A 17,022-nucleotide genomic window follows, 5' to 3' on the forward strand; every position below is an offset into this window, starting at 1 on the left:
TATTCAGGAGCCTAATATTCTTAAGAAACACCTCTCAAATACTAAATATGTCATTTACAAATCATATAACTTCGTAGAAAGTCATTTTAACAGCTGTGATGAGCTAACGGTGCTAATGGACATTAATTAGCTACAGGTTCGCGTGCTAACATGCTAAACACATCACTATTACACGCCCCAAATTTTTCAAAATGACCGCACATTTCGTGTCATTTCAACAGACATTATTTTAATCATCCGAACCAACAGACGCATTGATAAAATATTTATTACTGTCTATTAAAATTATTTTTCGACCTTATTACAGTTAGCATGCTAACGGCTTTAGCCAACAGTGCGCTCAGATGAGCATCAGATCCAGCCATAAAGCTGACACTTACAAACATTTCATCGGAATCGGTGGTAAATACGTTCAAGGTGTTGTAAATGGATTGCAGGCTGTGTTTGATGTCAAAACCAAGCATAAATAAAGAGATTTGTACCTGCATGCGATGGAACTCCTCTTCTGACAGTGCTTGCGCCATCTTCGCCACAGCAAAACACTAACGTTACCAGACAGAATAAAAACTCTTTAAACTATTGTTATAGTTCCTGGACCTTCTGTATTTCCAAGTTGACTGACATTCTGATAGGGTGAAGGTTAAAGCTGCTTCTTTCTGCTGTCGCCCATCTAAAGGCTTTGGCTTGGTGACAGAAGCATCACAATGAGTAATGACTGCACCTGTCCTGAAGATGGCATCCTTGCACAACATATGCAGTATTTGCACCATATACTACTCACTGCTGCGACATGGGCTGTCTCAAAATTCTAGGCTGGCATCCGAAATCGCACCTTTTCTACGCCCTGTGAGGCTTTGCGTGAATCATTGGCGTAACTTCTGTAAAAATGTGATATTATATTCCTCACCGTTCATCCGTTGAATAGGGCTAAAAAGGTTAACAAAAGAAGAAAATTAATTCACTGTCAGAGCCCATCGGAGACCATTCTTCAAAATATCCTATTTTGTGAAAACCAGCCTGGGAAAGGCCAAAACCCCTCTAAAACCAGGCTGGCCAACCAGCTTAGGCTTGTTTAACCTGTTTTTCCCCCCACTGGTTGGCTAGTTTTAGCTAGTCGGTTGGTCTGGTTTTTATAGAGATTTAGGACATCAGTACATTACTGTTTCATTCAGTTATTTTCAAGCTGGCAGATGACCAGCCAAAACCAGCTATTTCCAGCTTAAACAATGCTGGTCAAGCTGGTTTTAGCTCACATGTGTCAAACTCAGTTCCTTGAGTGCCTAGAGCTCTGCACAGTTTAGTTCCAACCCTAATTAAACACACCTGATCAAACTAATTGAGCCCTCCAGGATGTTTGAAACCTGCAGGTAAGTGCGTTGAAGCAGGGTTGGAACTAAACTGTGCAGGGCTGCGGCCCTCCAGTATCTGAATTTGACAGCTGGTAATTTCCCAGCTTGACCAGCTAAGACCAGGCTGCAAATGGCTGAAACCAGCCTGAAAATGGCCAAAAACCCCTCTGAAACCAGGCTATTTGACCAGCTAAAACCAGACATCTAGCTTAGGTTGGTTTAACTAGTTTTTTTTTTGTTTTGTTTTTTAATTTGGTGCGTTTGTTTGTTTGTTTGTCTGTTTGTTTGTTTTTTAGCAGGGTTTTACTTGCCACTTAGAACCTCTTCTATAGCTAACCAATAATGTGACATCATGGTTACTGATTATTCTTATTAAGCCTCTGAGTATCATGTTTTTTATGACTGTACAACTGTAAAGCGTAATTTGGCAGAAATATGCATTCCTCTGGGCTGGCATCCTGTCATAATGAGGCACCAATTAGTAATTTTAGGTCATAGTCCATAACCAGGATTTTAGCAAAGACTTCCAAAAGTTTACAATTTGAAGTCTAAATGTTAGACCTTTAAGTCTCTTATTTCACATAATAATTGTAATAATTAATTAAATACATACATTTACCACATATAAGTTATAATTGGTTCTCTGAACTTGCGACTGATTAAAATGTTCATTTGACATCTGACAATATAAACAATAGACAGTTCATAATTAATTTCAAGTCAGCTCTTCAAAATAACTTTAACTATGAACATAATATATTAAGTAGATGAAATAATGTTTAACTGTCATATTCAGTGTGTACAAATTAATTCCTGTAAAAAAAACAACATACTTCATTTGAAAGACATTAAATAAGTGAGCATACTACTAAACTAAATGAATAAAAATATCTGCTGACAGGTTGGTGAGAGGATTGAAGTAAATTTATGACTTTTTGGACATGCGCTGAGCATTTAATAGTCTTTTATCATGTCATCAAATAGTTCTTGTTCTTAATATGCACAAATCTTTTATTTTAAATAAACTGTTACATTAAATTACATTTAAGCACGTCTTCTGTAAACCATGGTAAAATGTGTGATAGTCATTTTTTTCTTAGATTTGTTTTAACAGGACATATTAAAAGCAAAGTTATACAAATTTGTATTACACCTTTTTTGATTTAATACTTCAAAACCCCTTTATAGTTATTTAAATCATCACAATATTTAATGTTTTAGTTTGGGAAGGTCATTTTTGAGAAAATGCCTCTGACAGTGAGAGAAAGAAGGACACCGATATAGTCTCAGAAAACATTTTACAGAAACCTCATTTTGCATACTATCTTAATCAAATTTGAAATATAAACTCATCAAACACTTGGCTTTCAAGTCATATTTTTTCTAGGACGGGTTTTTTCCTGTGTTTGTATATGGAAAAACAAATATTGAATATTTCTCATGACTTCATAATGTATAACTTTTTATATTTTTGAGCATGTAACTTCCTCTTTTACCACAGTAAAGCTGAAAGTGTCTTCTTCCCAATGATACATAATTTGTGGTTGTACCTTACTGGAGTCAGGAACTGTTACGATTTAAAGTTAGGTAGGTGTAAATCCCCAAAAGTGAGTCCTGGCTAACAGGTAAATATTGGATTTTTATTCATGAATGAGCATTGCATAAGACTTATATTGTTCTTACATTGTACCAATTTAATGTTAATGACTCTCATTACAAATCATGTTTTCAGTAAAACAATAAGATAAGGTCGAACTAAAGTGTACAGTACACAAGAATTTGCATTGTGAAAGCACCACACCTATGAAACCACATACCAGGAAGATTGAATATATTCAGCGCAGCCACTACTCCCATTTTATGCAAACACTCCATAAAGATGGAAGTAAAACTGCAACTGGTGTGTGTGCTGGTAAACAGCAGGTAACTCAAGGCTACAAGAGAGACATAAAACCAGTGTCTGATGCATTCGCTCTGTCTGGTCCCCCCCTGTCTGTGGAAATCCTGCCAGACTGTGAAGTAGTGGAATATTTTGGAAGGTGACAAATAAAGAGACGATCCTCTTCCTTTTTGATCCACCGCAGCAGTTTTGTCAATTCACTGATTGCTGATTTCTTTGTGACAAGTGACGTAAAGCAGGCGTACATCTCAAACTTCCCTGTGACCTGTAGAACAAGAGGGAGAGTTTTAGGAAACATTACATCAACTTACACATAACCTACCAAGTTTGTGGTTGTAAGATGTTTATGAAATTGCTCCATACAGTATTATCAAAAAATAGTAGCCTTTTATAGTTTAAAATTTAATGAGTAATGTTTTATTCAATGAATACTCTGTTTTAACATCTTTTAATATGCCTTACTAACATTAATTAGCATGTTGATAGCATGTTGATTAACATAAGTTAGCTTGATTAGCGTACTTTAAGCATGCTTTAAGACATGGCTAACGCCTTTCAGCATAGCATATCAGTATACCTCAAGTATGTTTCTAGGATGAATTATCATGTTGATAGAATGTTTATATCATTGCTAATGCTAATACATGGCTATGAATTAGTTAGCATATTTTTTACAAATGGCTGTTAAACCATGTTCTAACATTCATTTTAACATGTTTCTAATATCTAGCATGAATTTTACATGCTGATAGAATCATGTTAAATGAATTGCAAACATGAATGAGGGTGATTAGCAGGTTTAGAAAATGTTTACATGGCTAGCTGTTTTAGCAGGTTTCAGGCATGTTAACCGTTACCATAAGTTAACATTTCTGGCATGTTTAACATTTTGATAGTATGATTTAACCTGTGTCTAGCATGTTTATTGCATGTTATTGCAAAGTTAACTCTTAACATAAATTAACGTTTCTGGCATGTTTAACATTTTGTTAGCATGATTTGGCATGTCCGTAGCATGTTGCTGGCATGTTTACCACATGGCTAATTGTTTTAGCATGTTTCTAGTATGTTAGCTGTTAAAATGAGTTACGTTTATGTCATGTTAACATTTTGCTAGCATGATTTGACAGGTCTTCACCATGTTTCTTGCATGTTTACCACATGGCTAACTGTTTTAGCATGTTTCTAGTATGTTAGCTGTTAAAATGTGTTAATGTTCCTGTCTTGTTAACCATTTGCTTGTAGAATTTGACATGTTCTTTCATTTCTCATTTGTCACGTTTTTCCATATGACTAACTGTTTTAGCATGTTTGTAGTATGTTAACATGAGATCAAATTTCTGGAATGTTTAACATTTTATTAGCACAATTTCACATGTTCCTATCATGTTTCAAGCAAGTTTCAGCATGATTCAAACAAGCTAACATAAGTTAACATTTCTGTCATGTTTAGCATTGTGCTAGCATGATTTGAAATGTTTCTAGCATGTTTCTTGCATGTTTTACCACCTGACTGTTATCGCATTTTTCTAGCATATATATATATATATATATATATATATATATATATATATATATATATATATATATATATATATATATATATATATAAAACGGTTAACATTGGTTATTAATAATATATGTATTTTGTGTAGCACAATTAACAGTTGTTTTCTCAAAGAGCTTTACAAGCAAGCAACATAACAGCAAAAAAAAATCAACCTTTCAACATTTCTGGTATGTTTAGCAATTGGCTAGGATGATTTGACATGTCCCTAGTATGTGTCTTGCATGTTTTACCACCTAACCAACTGTTTAAGCATGCTTAGCAATTTAACACAAGTGTTTCTGTTATGTTAAGCATTTTGCTAGCATGATTTGACATAGTCTATGGACATGTCAAATCATGCTAGCAAAATGCTTAACATGTTTCTCGCATGTTTTCCACATGACTAACTATTTAGCATGTTTCTAGTAGGCTTGTTAATTTTTAACAAGTTAATGTTACTGTCATCTTTAGCATTTTGCTAGCATGATTTGACATGTTCATAGCATGTTGCTTGCATGTTTACAACATGGCTAACTGTTTAGCATGTTTCTAGTACGCCTGTGAATTGTTAACATGAGTTAATATTTCTGTTATCTTTAGCATTTTGCTTGCATGATTTGACATGTCCATAGCACGTTGCTTGCATGTTTACAACATGGCTAACTGTTTAGCATGTTTCTAGTAGGCCTGTGAATTGTTTACATGAGTTAATGTTTCTGTCATCTTTAGCATTTTGCTTGCATGATTTGACAGGTCCCTATATGGTTCTTGCCTGTTTACCACATGGCTAACTGTTTTAGCATGTTTGTAGTGTATTAAATGTTAAAATTATTTCATGTTCTTGTCTGGATTACCATTTGCTAGTAGGATTTGACATGTTTTAGCATATCCCTCACATTTTACCACATGACTAACTGTTTTAGCATGCTTGTAGTATGTTAACAACATGAGCATTTTTTTCATGTTTAGCATTTTGCTAGTAGGATTTGACATGTTCTTAGCATATTTCACATGTTTTACCACATGACTAACTGTTTTATCATGTCTTTATTCTTATAAACACAGACTGTCACATACCCAAGCCAGCAGAGTTTCTCCGTCTGCAGAATGGTAGATGAGTTTAAGAGGCCGTGACATACTGTGGATGCGATTGTGCATGTTGCGATACAGATCCAGCAGACGTATCCTCTCTTCCTGGCTTTTGTAGGCCACGGCCATCTCTGGGCTGAGAGAAGCAACATAAGAGAAAATGCATGCTAATATTATGAATCACCAATTACAGCACAGCCATTGTTTACTAAGAAATGTGACTTGATCACACCTCCTACATTAACAGTGGCAGAGATGTCTTCTGAAAGTATAAACCCAGCTTCGCTCAATTTGAGACAGACACAGTTTTAACCACAGGCTGTTTCCAAACATCATGTGATCTTTGAAGCTTCAATCGAATCATTCAGTTGGCCTTATTTGCTTGCATTTTTGCATAAAAGGCACCTCGCAACTGTGTCTACACAGGGTCTGAAACATTGCAGCCATGTGATTAGCTGGATCAAATAGCTGAATTCATGGCAAAGTGGTCTAATCTTTCACAGAATGTGGAAATCCTGGCTTACAGACCATCATTTATCAGGATTTGAGAGCCATCTGTTGTTTCTGATGGCAAAATAAACTCTGATTCAGACAAATGACTCGAAACTAGAGATGCACACATACTAAAGTTCTCAGATATATACCAATATAAAGATTATTCGGAGTAATATCTGCCAATACCAATAATTTGGTGCTCTTATACCTTTTATACCTTATTTCAATTTCATAAATAATTTCTTAATTAAATTAAAACGCCTATTTTGTTCATTTTAGTGTAATGTTTCAGAATTACTGGTCTCATAAGCAGAAAAGTAACCAAACAGAGATATTTCATGTATTCTTCTACCTTCTTCTGAATGATAGGACATAATTGACATGATCATTTTAAAGCTATAGCCTAGCAAATTGCTTTCAATCTGGCTGATACCAATTATTGGCCAATATATTGGTGCATCTCTAGTAAAAATACTAGATTTTGTTAATTTACTTGTGGTTTACTGTTCTTTAGCAGCTCATTTTAATTTGAAGTATGCATTAGCCTACATTTACAACCTGTTTTACATCTGTAACGTGTATTTCTGAGGTGAAAGAAATGTAATTTTCAAAGAAGACTAACTAACTGTGGCATTGATTTTCAGATAAATAAGTATGTTGAATGGAATGTTTATCAAATATATGTAAACATATGTTTTTTAATGTATTACAAGAGTCAAAAATGTAAATGTAGCAGGTTTAAACTTTAGATGTTAGTATCAGTATTAGTTTTAGTGATATCTACAGTATAAGCTAGTGTGCTCCAAAACAGTGACAAATTAGCATTTAGAAGATATAAACCTGATATCCAAAGCTTGCAGTTTGTCATTCAGGCAGTTTCTGAATGCTAACTGTTTTAGCAGGTTTCTAGCATGTTAACTGTTACCATAATGTTTCTATTATTGCCAATGCTAATACACTGCTAACACTGCTATGAATTAGTTACCATGTATTTACAGATGGGTGGTTAACCATGTTCTCACATTCATTGTAGTATGTTTCAAATATCTAGCATGAATTTTACATGCTGAAAGTATCATGTTTAGTGAATTGCTAACATGAATAAGGTTGATTAGCATGTTTAGACATTGTTCACATAGCTAACTGCTTTAGCAGGTCTCTAGCATGTTAACTGTTACCATAATGTTTCTATCATTGTTAAGACTAATACACTGCTAAAACTGCTATGAATTAGTTAGCATGTTTTTACAGATGGCTGTTTAACCATGTTCTTACATTCATTTTAGCATTTTTCAAATATCTAGCATGAATATTACATGCTGATAGTATCATGTTTAATGAATTGCTAACATGAATGAGGGTGATTAGCATGTTTATAAAATGTTCACATAGCTAACTGTTTTAGCAGCTTACCATAAGTTAATATTTCTGGCATGTTTAACATTTTGCTAGTATGATTTAACCTGTCTCTAGCATGTTTCCCGCATGTTTTACCACACAACTGTTTTAGCATGTTTCTATAAAGGTAACTGTTAACATAAGTTAACCCTTCTGGCATGTTTAACATTTTATTAGCATGATTTGACATGTTCCTATCATGTTTCAAGCAAGTTTTAACTTGATTCAAGCAAGTAACATTTCTGTCATGTTTAACATTGTGCTAGCATGATTTGGCATGCTTCTAGCATGTTTCTTGCATGTTTTACCACATGACTGTTTTAGAATTTTTTTAGCATGTTAACTTAACATTTGTTTATGCTTGATTGGATGAATGATTTTTGACATCACCTCATACTTCAGTTTCTCATCAAATCTTCTGACCAATCAAACGCTCTCTTGTATCTGACATGCCCCATCCACTTCAAGATACTTCTCATTTGCTTTTGATTTGATGCACTTGATCTAAACCACTCTCGGTGGCAGAGCTGTGATAAAAAAAAAACGCTATTGGATGTTTTTTAATAAAGGGGAGGAGCTACACTCTGCTCCGCCCTCTCTTCATGTTTCAGCTGAGATTACATCAAATTTCGACAAAAAAAATGCACATTTCAAAGCACTTCACGGCACCTTACCATGTAAACTGAGGGAGCTGGCGATGATGTTCCATCACATTTGAGGGCTTGTACAAGAAGTGCCTGAGATTATTTACACCGATATCCTCAACACAGTACATCTGACTGTTTGCCACACACTCCAAGGCATTCTGAGACTTGAAAGCTTGCTCGATTTTCCGTTTGCACTCTGCCATGGCATAAAAAGCTTCTTTATCTGTGGACAGAAGCACAAGGCATATGGTGCATTCAGGAGGGTCTAGATATGCCACGTAGGCATAAAAGTAGCAGTCATGATTAAACAGAGGCAGGCAGATGGGCATCCAAATCTCTCCTGCCTGAAAAGCAGAAGATGCCCTGATGAGGTTTAAGAGGAGATGAAGGTCGCTGGGTTTTAGTCTAGCATCCTCCACGACTGTCTTCTCCTGAACGATGGACACAAGCCGGTTTTGTGCAATGAGAAAGGAGAAAACCAGATTGGGGGTGATGGATTTCTGTAGGATGTGACTGAGAGTGTCTCTGGAAGAGGATGGCAGGGGCAAACACTGGACTGCTGATAACATGAAGCTGGGATCAGAGTCCATGACGTCCAGAAGGCTGTCAAGGACCCTCTCAGAGCCAAACAGCAGACGCCGCAGGTCATAGTTCTTGCGGTGCTCAAAGATGCGCTTTATGCTGGCCTGCGTGAGCATGCTGACTATCTGATGATAGACATGGAGGAGTTCACCGCGCAGCTGCTGCTCTGATTGATGAGTTGTGGAGACTGATACAAACACCAGAGGTCCCTGCTGTAAAAACACCACTGTGTGCTCATCTGAGGGAAACAGACGGAAAGAACATATATGATAATATTATGTTAGTTATATTAGTTGTCATCATAGGACTACATATGGAATAAATACAACACATCTCTTTTAGGTGTCTGCATTACATTCAATTCCATTCAATTCACCTTTATTTCTATAGCGCTTATACAATGTAGATTGTGTCAAAGCAGCTTCACGTAGAAGATTATTGTAAATTAAAACAGTGTCAGTCCAGTTTTCAGAATTTAATTAGGCAAATCATTGTATATCGATGGTTTGTTCTGCAGACAAACGTAAAATAGCGTAATGGGCTAGTAATTTTGACCTTAAAATGTTTATTTAAAAATTAAAAGCGGCTTATATTATAGCCGAAATAAAACAAATAAGACTTTCTCCAGAAGAAAAAATATTATTAGACATACTGTGAAATTGTCCTTGCTCTATTAAACATAATTTGGGAAATATCTAAAAAGGAAAAAGAGGGGGGCCAATAATTCTGACTGTATGTATGTATACAGGTATATATGTATATATATATATATATATATATATATATATATATATATATATATATATATATATATATATATATATATATATATATATATATATATATATATATATATATATATATAGACTCAACAAATGGGGTGACATGGTGGCGCAGTGGTTAGCACAATCGCCTAACAGCTCGAAGGTCGCTGGTTCGAGCTTCAGCTGGGTCAGTTGCCATTTCTGTGTGGAGTTTACATGTTTTCCCTGTGTTCGCGTGGGTTTCCTCCGGTAGCTCCGGTTTACCCCACAGTCCAAAGACATACAGTATATATATATATATATATATATATATATATATATATATATATATATATATATATGTATGCAGGAAGTCAGCATTCATCAAAATATCTTCTTTTATGTTTAACAGAAGAAAGCTTAAAAAGGTGTGGGACAAGTGAAGGGTAAGTAAATGCTGACAGAAATTAGTTACTGGTGAACTACCCCTTTAAAACCTACATCTATGGAGGATCTCACCTGAAAATATTGACTGGATGGTATTTCCTCCAGCCTGAACGAAGGAGACCAGCGCCATCATCACACCCATGGTGGAGGAAAGGGCCTCTTCATTACCATAGCGGGAGTAAATGGGCTTCCCTGCATCGCTCAGCACAAACACATGCTTTCTGTGTTTCCTCCAGCTCTCAGACGTTACATCTTCATTCCGGTGGGACAAACCTGGAACATCCATAGCGCAACCAGCCAACAGCTCAGTCTTCTGCCCATTGAGCTCCAGGCTTGATGGAAACTCACCAGAATCCTCTATCAAGGTGTCCTCAGGCTGAAACCCCCAGCTTCCTCTATTCCTGTGCATGTTGTGCATTTCTCATTTCCCCTCAAAGTGAGAATCTTCTGTGTGTCTGGATTTGGTGTGTTTTTTTAAGGGTGCTGCTATTGATGTCACACAATGGATCTCTGTGGCCCTCCATTACTCGGGCTGGAATAAGGAATCACATGATGCCTGGGGATCAGAGAGCGGTTAAAACTGTGTAATAGGATGAACATGACGCTTCATTTCTTGCTGAAAGAACGATTTCTAACTGGACTGGGTTGGCTTATGAGGTTAACGTGGGACATAAAACTGATACTTCAAAAATGTGAAATTGAGTTAAAATGCGAATGCTTTAATGAAACTATTTCACATTTATTTTGGTCTTGCTAACACAACATTTTTAGATCTATGTTAAACAGGGCTTCTACAGGTTTCATCAAGTCAAATTTAAGACTTTTTAAGACTATTATGAATGAAATTTCAGAGTTTCACAAGGGCAAACTGTAAGTATTATTTGTGATGGCCAGTGATTTTTTTTGTTTAACCTGCCTCAATAAAATAAAAATTCAGTTATTTCTTAACCACTAAATAGTGTTGAAACAAGCAAACTCTATTTATATGTATTTTTATTAGCATTTCTTAAAAAAAAGACAAGTTTTAAGTGAAGTTTCATAAACTAATTTCAAGAGGAGCACCTGATATGATTGAGCACAACTGGCTGCTCATCTGTAAGCAGTAATAATCCAATCAGATTGATCCTAGTGTACAATAAATGAATCGTTTTTTTCCTACTGCTTAATCTTCATTTTGGAAGAATCCCCCCGTCCACCCCATCTCCTCCTTTTCCTCGGAGCTCTCGAGACGTACCTTATCTCGGCTCCCCTTATATTTTTATTGACCGAGTGGGAGCCTTGGGCTCAAGTATCTCCGAGCACAGGGTTCTCTCCCGGGACAGCATGCCAATTAACGCCATTTGCTATTAATGCCAAGCATATCTTGAAAAACTATAATAAACTAAATGCACAACACTTGAACAACACTTGTACAGCATTTATTAATCATAATTGAACATTTAATAATGCATTATTAACATCCAAGTCCATGCTTGTTAACATTAGTTAATGCACCATGAGTTACGAACTAAAAATAAACAACTGTATTTTCATTAACTAACGTTAACTAACATAAACAAATACTGTAGTAAATTCATAAATTCATGTTCATTGTTTGTTCATGTTAGTAAATGCATTAATTAACATTAACTAATGAACCTTATTGTAAAGTGTGAGCTGTTACTGTAAGGAAGATAATTAATGGTTAATGTGTGCTCCTCCTTTAACATTTTTACTTAAAATCTTTGTATGTATTTTCTGTGCTAAAAGTGCATTTAATAACTTTTGTTAATAACTAAAATGTAAAAATTATCATTTTTATTCTTTTCCTTCGGATTGGTGCCTTATTTATCAGGGGTCGCCACAGCGGAATGAACTGCCAACTAATCTGGCATATGCTTTACACAGCGGATGTTCTTCCAGCCATACACTCTCGTTTACACACACTCATACACACTTAGTTTCTTCAATTCACCTATAGCGCATGTCTTTGGACTGTGGGGGAAACCGGATCACCCAGAGGAAACCCACATTAACACGCGGAGAACATACAAACTCCACACAGAAATGCCAACTGGCCCAGTTGGGACTTGAACCAGTGACCTTCTTGCTGTGAGGGGACAGTGCTAAACACTGAGCCAGCATGACGCCCCTATATTTCTATGTAAATTGATAATTATTTTCCCTCTTCTTTTTTTAAATTAAATTTATTTTATTAAATTTAATCCTTCTTGTTAAGGAATGTGAGTGATTTTATTGTATAATGAAACTGTACATGCTGGTTTTTGTTAATAAAGCAAAAATAGTAATAAATAAATAAATAAATAAAAGTGATACTTAAAGGGACAGCTAAACATAAAAGTCTGTCTTTAATCTGTTCTAAACATGTTTAGAGTTTCTTGAACACAAAAGAAGATATTTTGAAGAAAGCTGGAAACCATTGACTGCCATATTATAGTATGACTATAGTTGACTGCCATAGTTTCCTATCAGGTTTGAAACCACTTGAAGAAAAGTGAATACATTTTTGGTGAACTGTCCCTTTAAGTGTAGTCAGAGTGGTACGGAAACAGTCTGTAAAAAACAGAAGAGTATTTTTAGAGACTTTCAGACAACTCAAATTGTCTTGATCAAGTGAAAACGTCTGTCTAAAACCATATAATTGTTATGAAACAATTAATACGAAAAGATACAATTCTAAAACTGATGGACTATTAAATGGACTATTTACTGATGTCCTATTTTTTAATATGCTTTCTTGTTCTAAACATGTTAAAGAATATTTTAAAGAAAGCTGGAAAACATTGACCTCCATAGCACTTGTTTTCAGTGATGGGAATAACGGCACTCTAACTAAACGCCATTATCAACGGCGATACTTTTTTTCCAGTAGCGAAAAATCAAATGAATTACAATGTGTAGAAACCAAAAATAAAACCAAAATAGAAACCAAATATTTTACAATTATTATTATTACACTATTATTATTGAATTGTATCTCTATCTAATAATACTAACATTATTACAACAGATTAGCCTATGCATGTAAATATACAGCACAATGAGTAACAAAAAACATACCAAAATAGAAACCAAAATATTTTACAACTATTATTACTATATTATTATTATTGCATTTGTCCTTATCTAATAATACTAATAATATTACAATAGATTAGTAGTCTATATGTGTAAATGTACAATATAATAATGAGTCGCAAAAACATACCAAAATAGAAACCAAAATATTTAACAATTACTATTATTACACTATTATCATTGCATTTGTCCATATCTAATAATACTAACATTATTACAATAGATTAATAGCATATATTTGTAAATGTTCGGTATAATGAGCTGAAAACTTACCAAAATAGAAACCAAAATATTTTACAATTATTATTACACGATTATTATTGCATTTGTCCCTATCTAATAATACTAACATTATTACAATAGATTAATAGCTTATATGTGTAAATGTTCAGTATAATGAGCTGAAAACTTACCAAAATAGAAACCAAAATATTTTACAATTATTATTACACGATTATTATTGCATTTGTCCCTATCTAGTAATACAAACATTATTACAATAGATTAGTAGCATATATGTGTAAATGTACAGCATAATAAGTAACAAAAAACTTACCAAAATAGAAAACAAAATATTTTACAATTATTATTAAACTAAAAGCTTTGACATTACTTACCTTGAAGTGAGTTTGGTCGCTGGAAATTTCATATCGCATTAAAATATGTGAAAGATTTTTGCACTCGTACTATAGCTAATGAAGAGCAAAAGAAAAAAAATATGTATTCGCTGTATGCAATCGAGCGCGTTTTGCCAGAAGGAATGATGGGAAATGTAGTTAACCACAAGACCAAATACAACTAAAAACATTAAGCTAAATAAAAGTGTAGTTTATTCCAGGTGAAGTTCTGGCAGCGGATTGGCTTGACTGGCAAAATAGGCGTGGTGACGGTTTATGATTGACAGAACTCCCTCACGAAGGTGACCAGCAGAAACATCAGCAGGAGAAACTTCCCTGTGTCGGCTTTACTGCCCAAGTAACTTTTCAAAGACACAAACGCAGCAGCTTTGGATGTCATATATTGGTAGTGAAGATTGTACAGGGAGTCCTGTAGCAGAAATGACGAAGTGAGATTCTTCTGAGTGGGATTATACGATGATGGAAGCGCACCTGTTGAGTTTTGTGGAGCGAGTCAACTGTTTGTCCAACCATGACAGAAGCGGAGACCAGCTCATATCATCCGAGTTCAGCGTAAGTCTTTTATACACACTTTTGTACTTATATAAATATAGAAATAGAAAGTCATTTAGAACTCGAACAGGTCGTTTCAGACCAAACAGAGTGACAAACAATATTTGTAGACTGAAGAAAATACAACTTGATAGCTATAGCACAGCGGATAAATACTTGCACATCAAAATTACTTTTAAAGTCCTCATTTTGAAGATTTAAAATTTTTATTTGATGCAGATACTCACATGGGATGTCTTGTCTTTGACCTGCATGCTTATTTTTAAAAGACAAAATGTTATTAGAGCTTATATTCACCGAGTTCAGTCTTTTATACACACTTTTTACTTAGATAAATACAATGGAAAATCATTTAAAACTTGAACATGTCGTATCAGATAAAACAGAATGGCTCACAATACCATATTTATTATTGTAGATTAAAGAAAAACAATACAACTTAGCCCTTTTTAATGTAACACAGCTGATAAATATTAGAATGTCAAAATCAGGACTATTACACTCAATGACAATTTTGCTTATTTTTTTCAGTATTTTTACATTTTACCTTCGCAAAATTGTTTTGGTAAACACTTTGCTTACATTACATGTTTTTTAAGTTGGCAAATTGGATTTTGTAAATGTAATTTGATGCAGATACTAAAATGGGATGTCTTGTCTTTGACCTTCATGCTTATTTTTAATGAGAAAACTCATATCCACAGTCTTTTTTGTCTTTTGTACATTTTTTTACTTATACAAATACAATGGAAAGTCATTTAAAACTCAAACAGGTTGTTTCACATGAAACAAAATGACACACAATGCCATATTTAGCATTATAAAACAGTTTTGGGGCATTAAGTGTTGTCTAAACGACACAAATGCTATGATACCATGGTGTTGTGATAATGAAACCGTATTTTGTCTTTATTCAGAGACTATGTAAACCAATCTCTCTAATAAGGTATTAGTCATACAATGGTATATGTTAAAACATGTAATTAATGTTGTACCTTTTGGGTTGTTTCATTGCATGTCAGTACAATTGATTGGTCGACTAAAAAATTCAGTTTGTATAAATCAACATACCACCAATGCATTATCACCTTACCCATCATGGCCTCCCAATCATCCCCATCCACCATCCTCCACTCCACCAATAGCTGGTATGTGGTGAGCGCACTGGCGCCATTGTCCTGTGGCTGCCGTCGTATCATCCAAGTGGATGCTGCTCACTGATGGTGGTGAGGAGAGACCTCCCTTGTGATTGTGAAGCACTTTTGGTGTATGGCCAAACACGATAAATGCAATATATTCAGTTGAAGTCAGAATTATTCGTCACCCTGTTTAATTTTTTCCCCAATTTCTGTTTAACGGAGAGAAGATTTTTTTCAACACATTTCTAAACATAATAGTTTTAATAACTCATTTCTAATAACTGATTTATTTTATAGCCATGATAACAGTAAATAATATTTGACTAGACATTTTTCAAGACACTTTCATACAGCTTAAAGTGACATTTAAAGGGTTAACTGGGTTAATTAGGTAAACTAGGCAGGATAGTGTAATTAGGCAAGTTATTGTATAACGATGGTTTGTTCTGTAGACTATCGAGAAAAAAAATAGCTTAAAGAAGCTAATAATTTTGACCTTAAAATGTTTCATAAAAATTTTAAAACTGCTTGTATTCTTGCCAAAATAAAACAAATAAGATTTTCTCCAGAAGAAAAAATATTATCAGACATACTGTGAAAATTTCCTTGCTCTGTTAATCATCATTTGGGAATTATTTAAAAAAGAAAAAAAAATTCAAAGGTGGGCTAATAATTCTGACTTCAACTGTTAATACATGTTACATTACATCATTTCGACTTGGTACAATGGTCAAGCAACATTTCTTGTACCTTTTGATTATCACATACCATGTGATATGATTTGGTTTAAAATTTCTCCAGAATTTCCATCTTGTACCATCATTGTAGAATTTATTTTTGCATATGTAAAAATATGATCAATACATGGACATTTATAACCCCATGAGCGTGCATTACTGACAATTTTGTGGGTGAGAGATATTCAACATTTTCATAATAGTACCGAATAATCTTTTGCTTATTTACATGTGCAATTTTGCAAATACATTCAACATTTGCATGAGAAACATTAAACAGTGTTGAAAGCTCTTACTAATAATTTTGTCAAGACATTAAAACATACTTGTGTATATATACACTACCAGTGAAAAGTTTGGGGTCAGTAGGCTTTTTAAATGTTTTAAAACAAGCTTATCCTCCTCTCCAAAGCTGCAATTATTTAATAAAAAATACAATACAAATCGTAAAATTGTGAAATGTTATTGCACTATAAAATAACTGTTCAAAAGTAGTTTATAATGTAATTTAATCATTTATTCCAGTGATTTTTAAAGATTAATTTTCAGCTTCATTACTCCAGTCTTCAGTCACACAATCCTTCAGAAATCACAGTAATATTATTATTAATAATAATAATAATAATAATAATAATAATAATTATTATTATTATTATTATTATTATTATTATTATTATTA

The 17,022-nt window shown here is 34.2% G+C and overlaps 3 protein-coding genes across 4 annotated transcripts in view; 1 reads left to right on the plus strand and 2 right to left on the minus strand.

The window, feature by feature from the left end:
- The window catches only part of gripap1 (GRIP1 associated protein 1), a 97,824-nt gene extending 97,121 nt beyond the window's left edge, over nt 1-703 (minus strand). For both annotated transcript variants that reach the window (XM_056464034.1, XM_056464033.1), the window contains exon 1: nt 483-703. In XM_056464034.1, coding sequence (XP_056320009.1) covers nt 483-524 — 42 coding nt within the window. In that variant the 5' untranslated portion in view covers nt 525-703. The remainder of the gene's footprint in view (nt 1-482) is intronic.
- A 2,314-nt stretch (nt 704-3,017) lies between these two features.
- On the minus strand, nt 3,018-10,740 carry mon1ba (MON1 secretory trafficking family member Ba). The gene is made up of 4 exons (XM_056464447.1): nt 10,272-10,740; nt 8,455-9,247; nt 5,876-6,023; nt 3,018-3,514 (listed from the first exon to the last, which is right to left on the minus strand). Exons 1-4 carry the CDS (start codon nt 10,615-10,617, stop codon nt 3,284-3,286), a joined length of 1,518 nt encoding a protein of 505 aa, XP_056320422.1. The 5' UTR covers nt 10,618-10,740; the 3' UTR covers nt 3,018-3,283.
- Nucleotides 10,741-14,209: 3,469 nt separating this feature from the next.
- ptpn18 (protein tyrosine phosphatase non-receptor type 18) overlaps nt 14,210-17,022 on the plus strand; it is a 51,674-nt gene continuing 48,861 nt past the window's right edge. The window contains exon 1 of the mRNA XM_056464448.1: nt 14,210-14,467. Coding sequence (XP_056320423.1) covers nt 14,372-14,467 — 96 coding nt within the window. The 5' untranslated portion in view covers nt 14,210-14,371. The remainder of the gene's footprint in view (nt 14,468-17,022) is intronic.

The sequence above is a fragment of the Danio aesculapii genome, chromosome 8 (assembly GCF_903798145.1).
Source record: "Danio aesculapii chromosome 8, fDanAes4.1, whole genome shotgun sequence".
In the NCBI taxonomy this organism is placed as follows: Eukaryota; Metazoa; Chordata; class Actinopteri; order Cypriniformes; family Danionidae; genus Danio; species Danio aesculapii.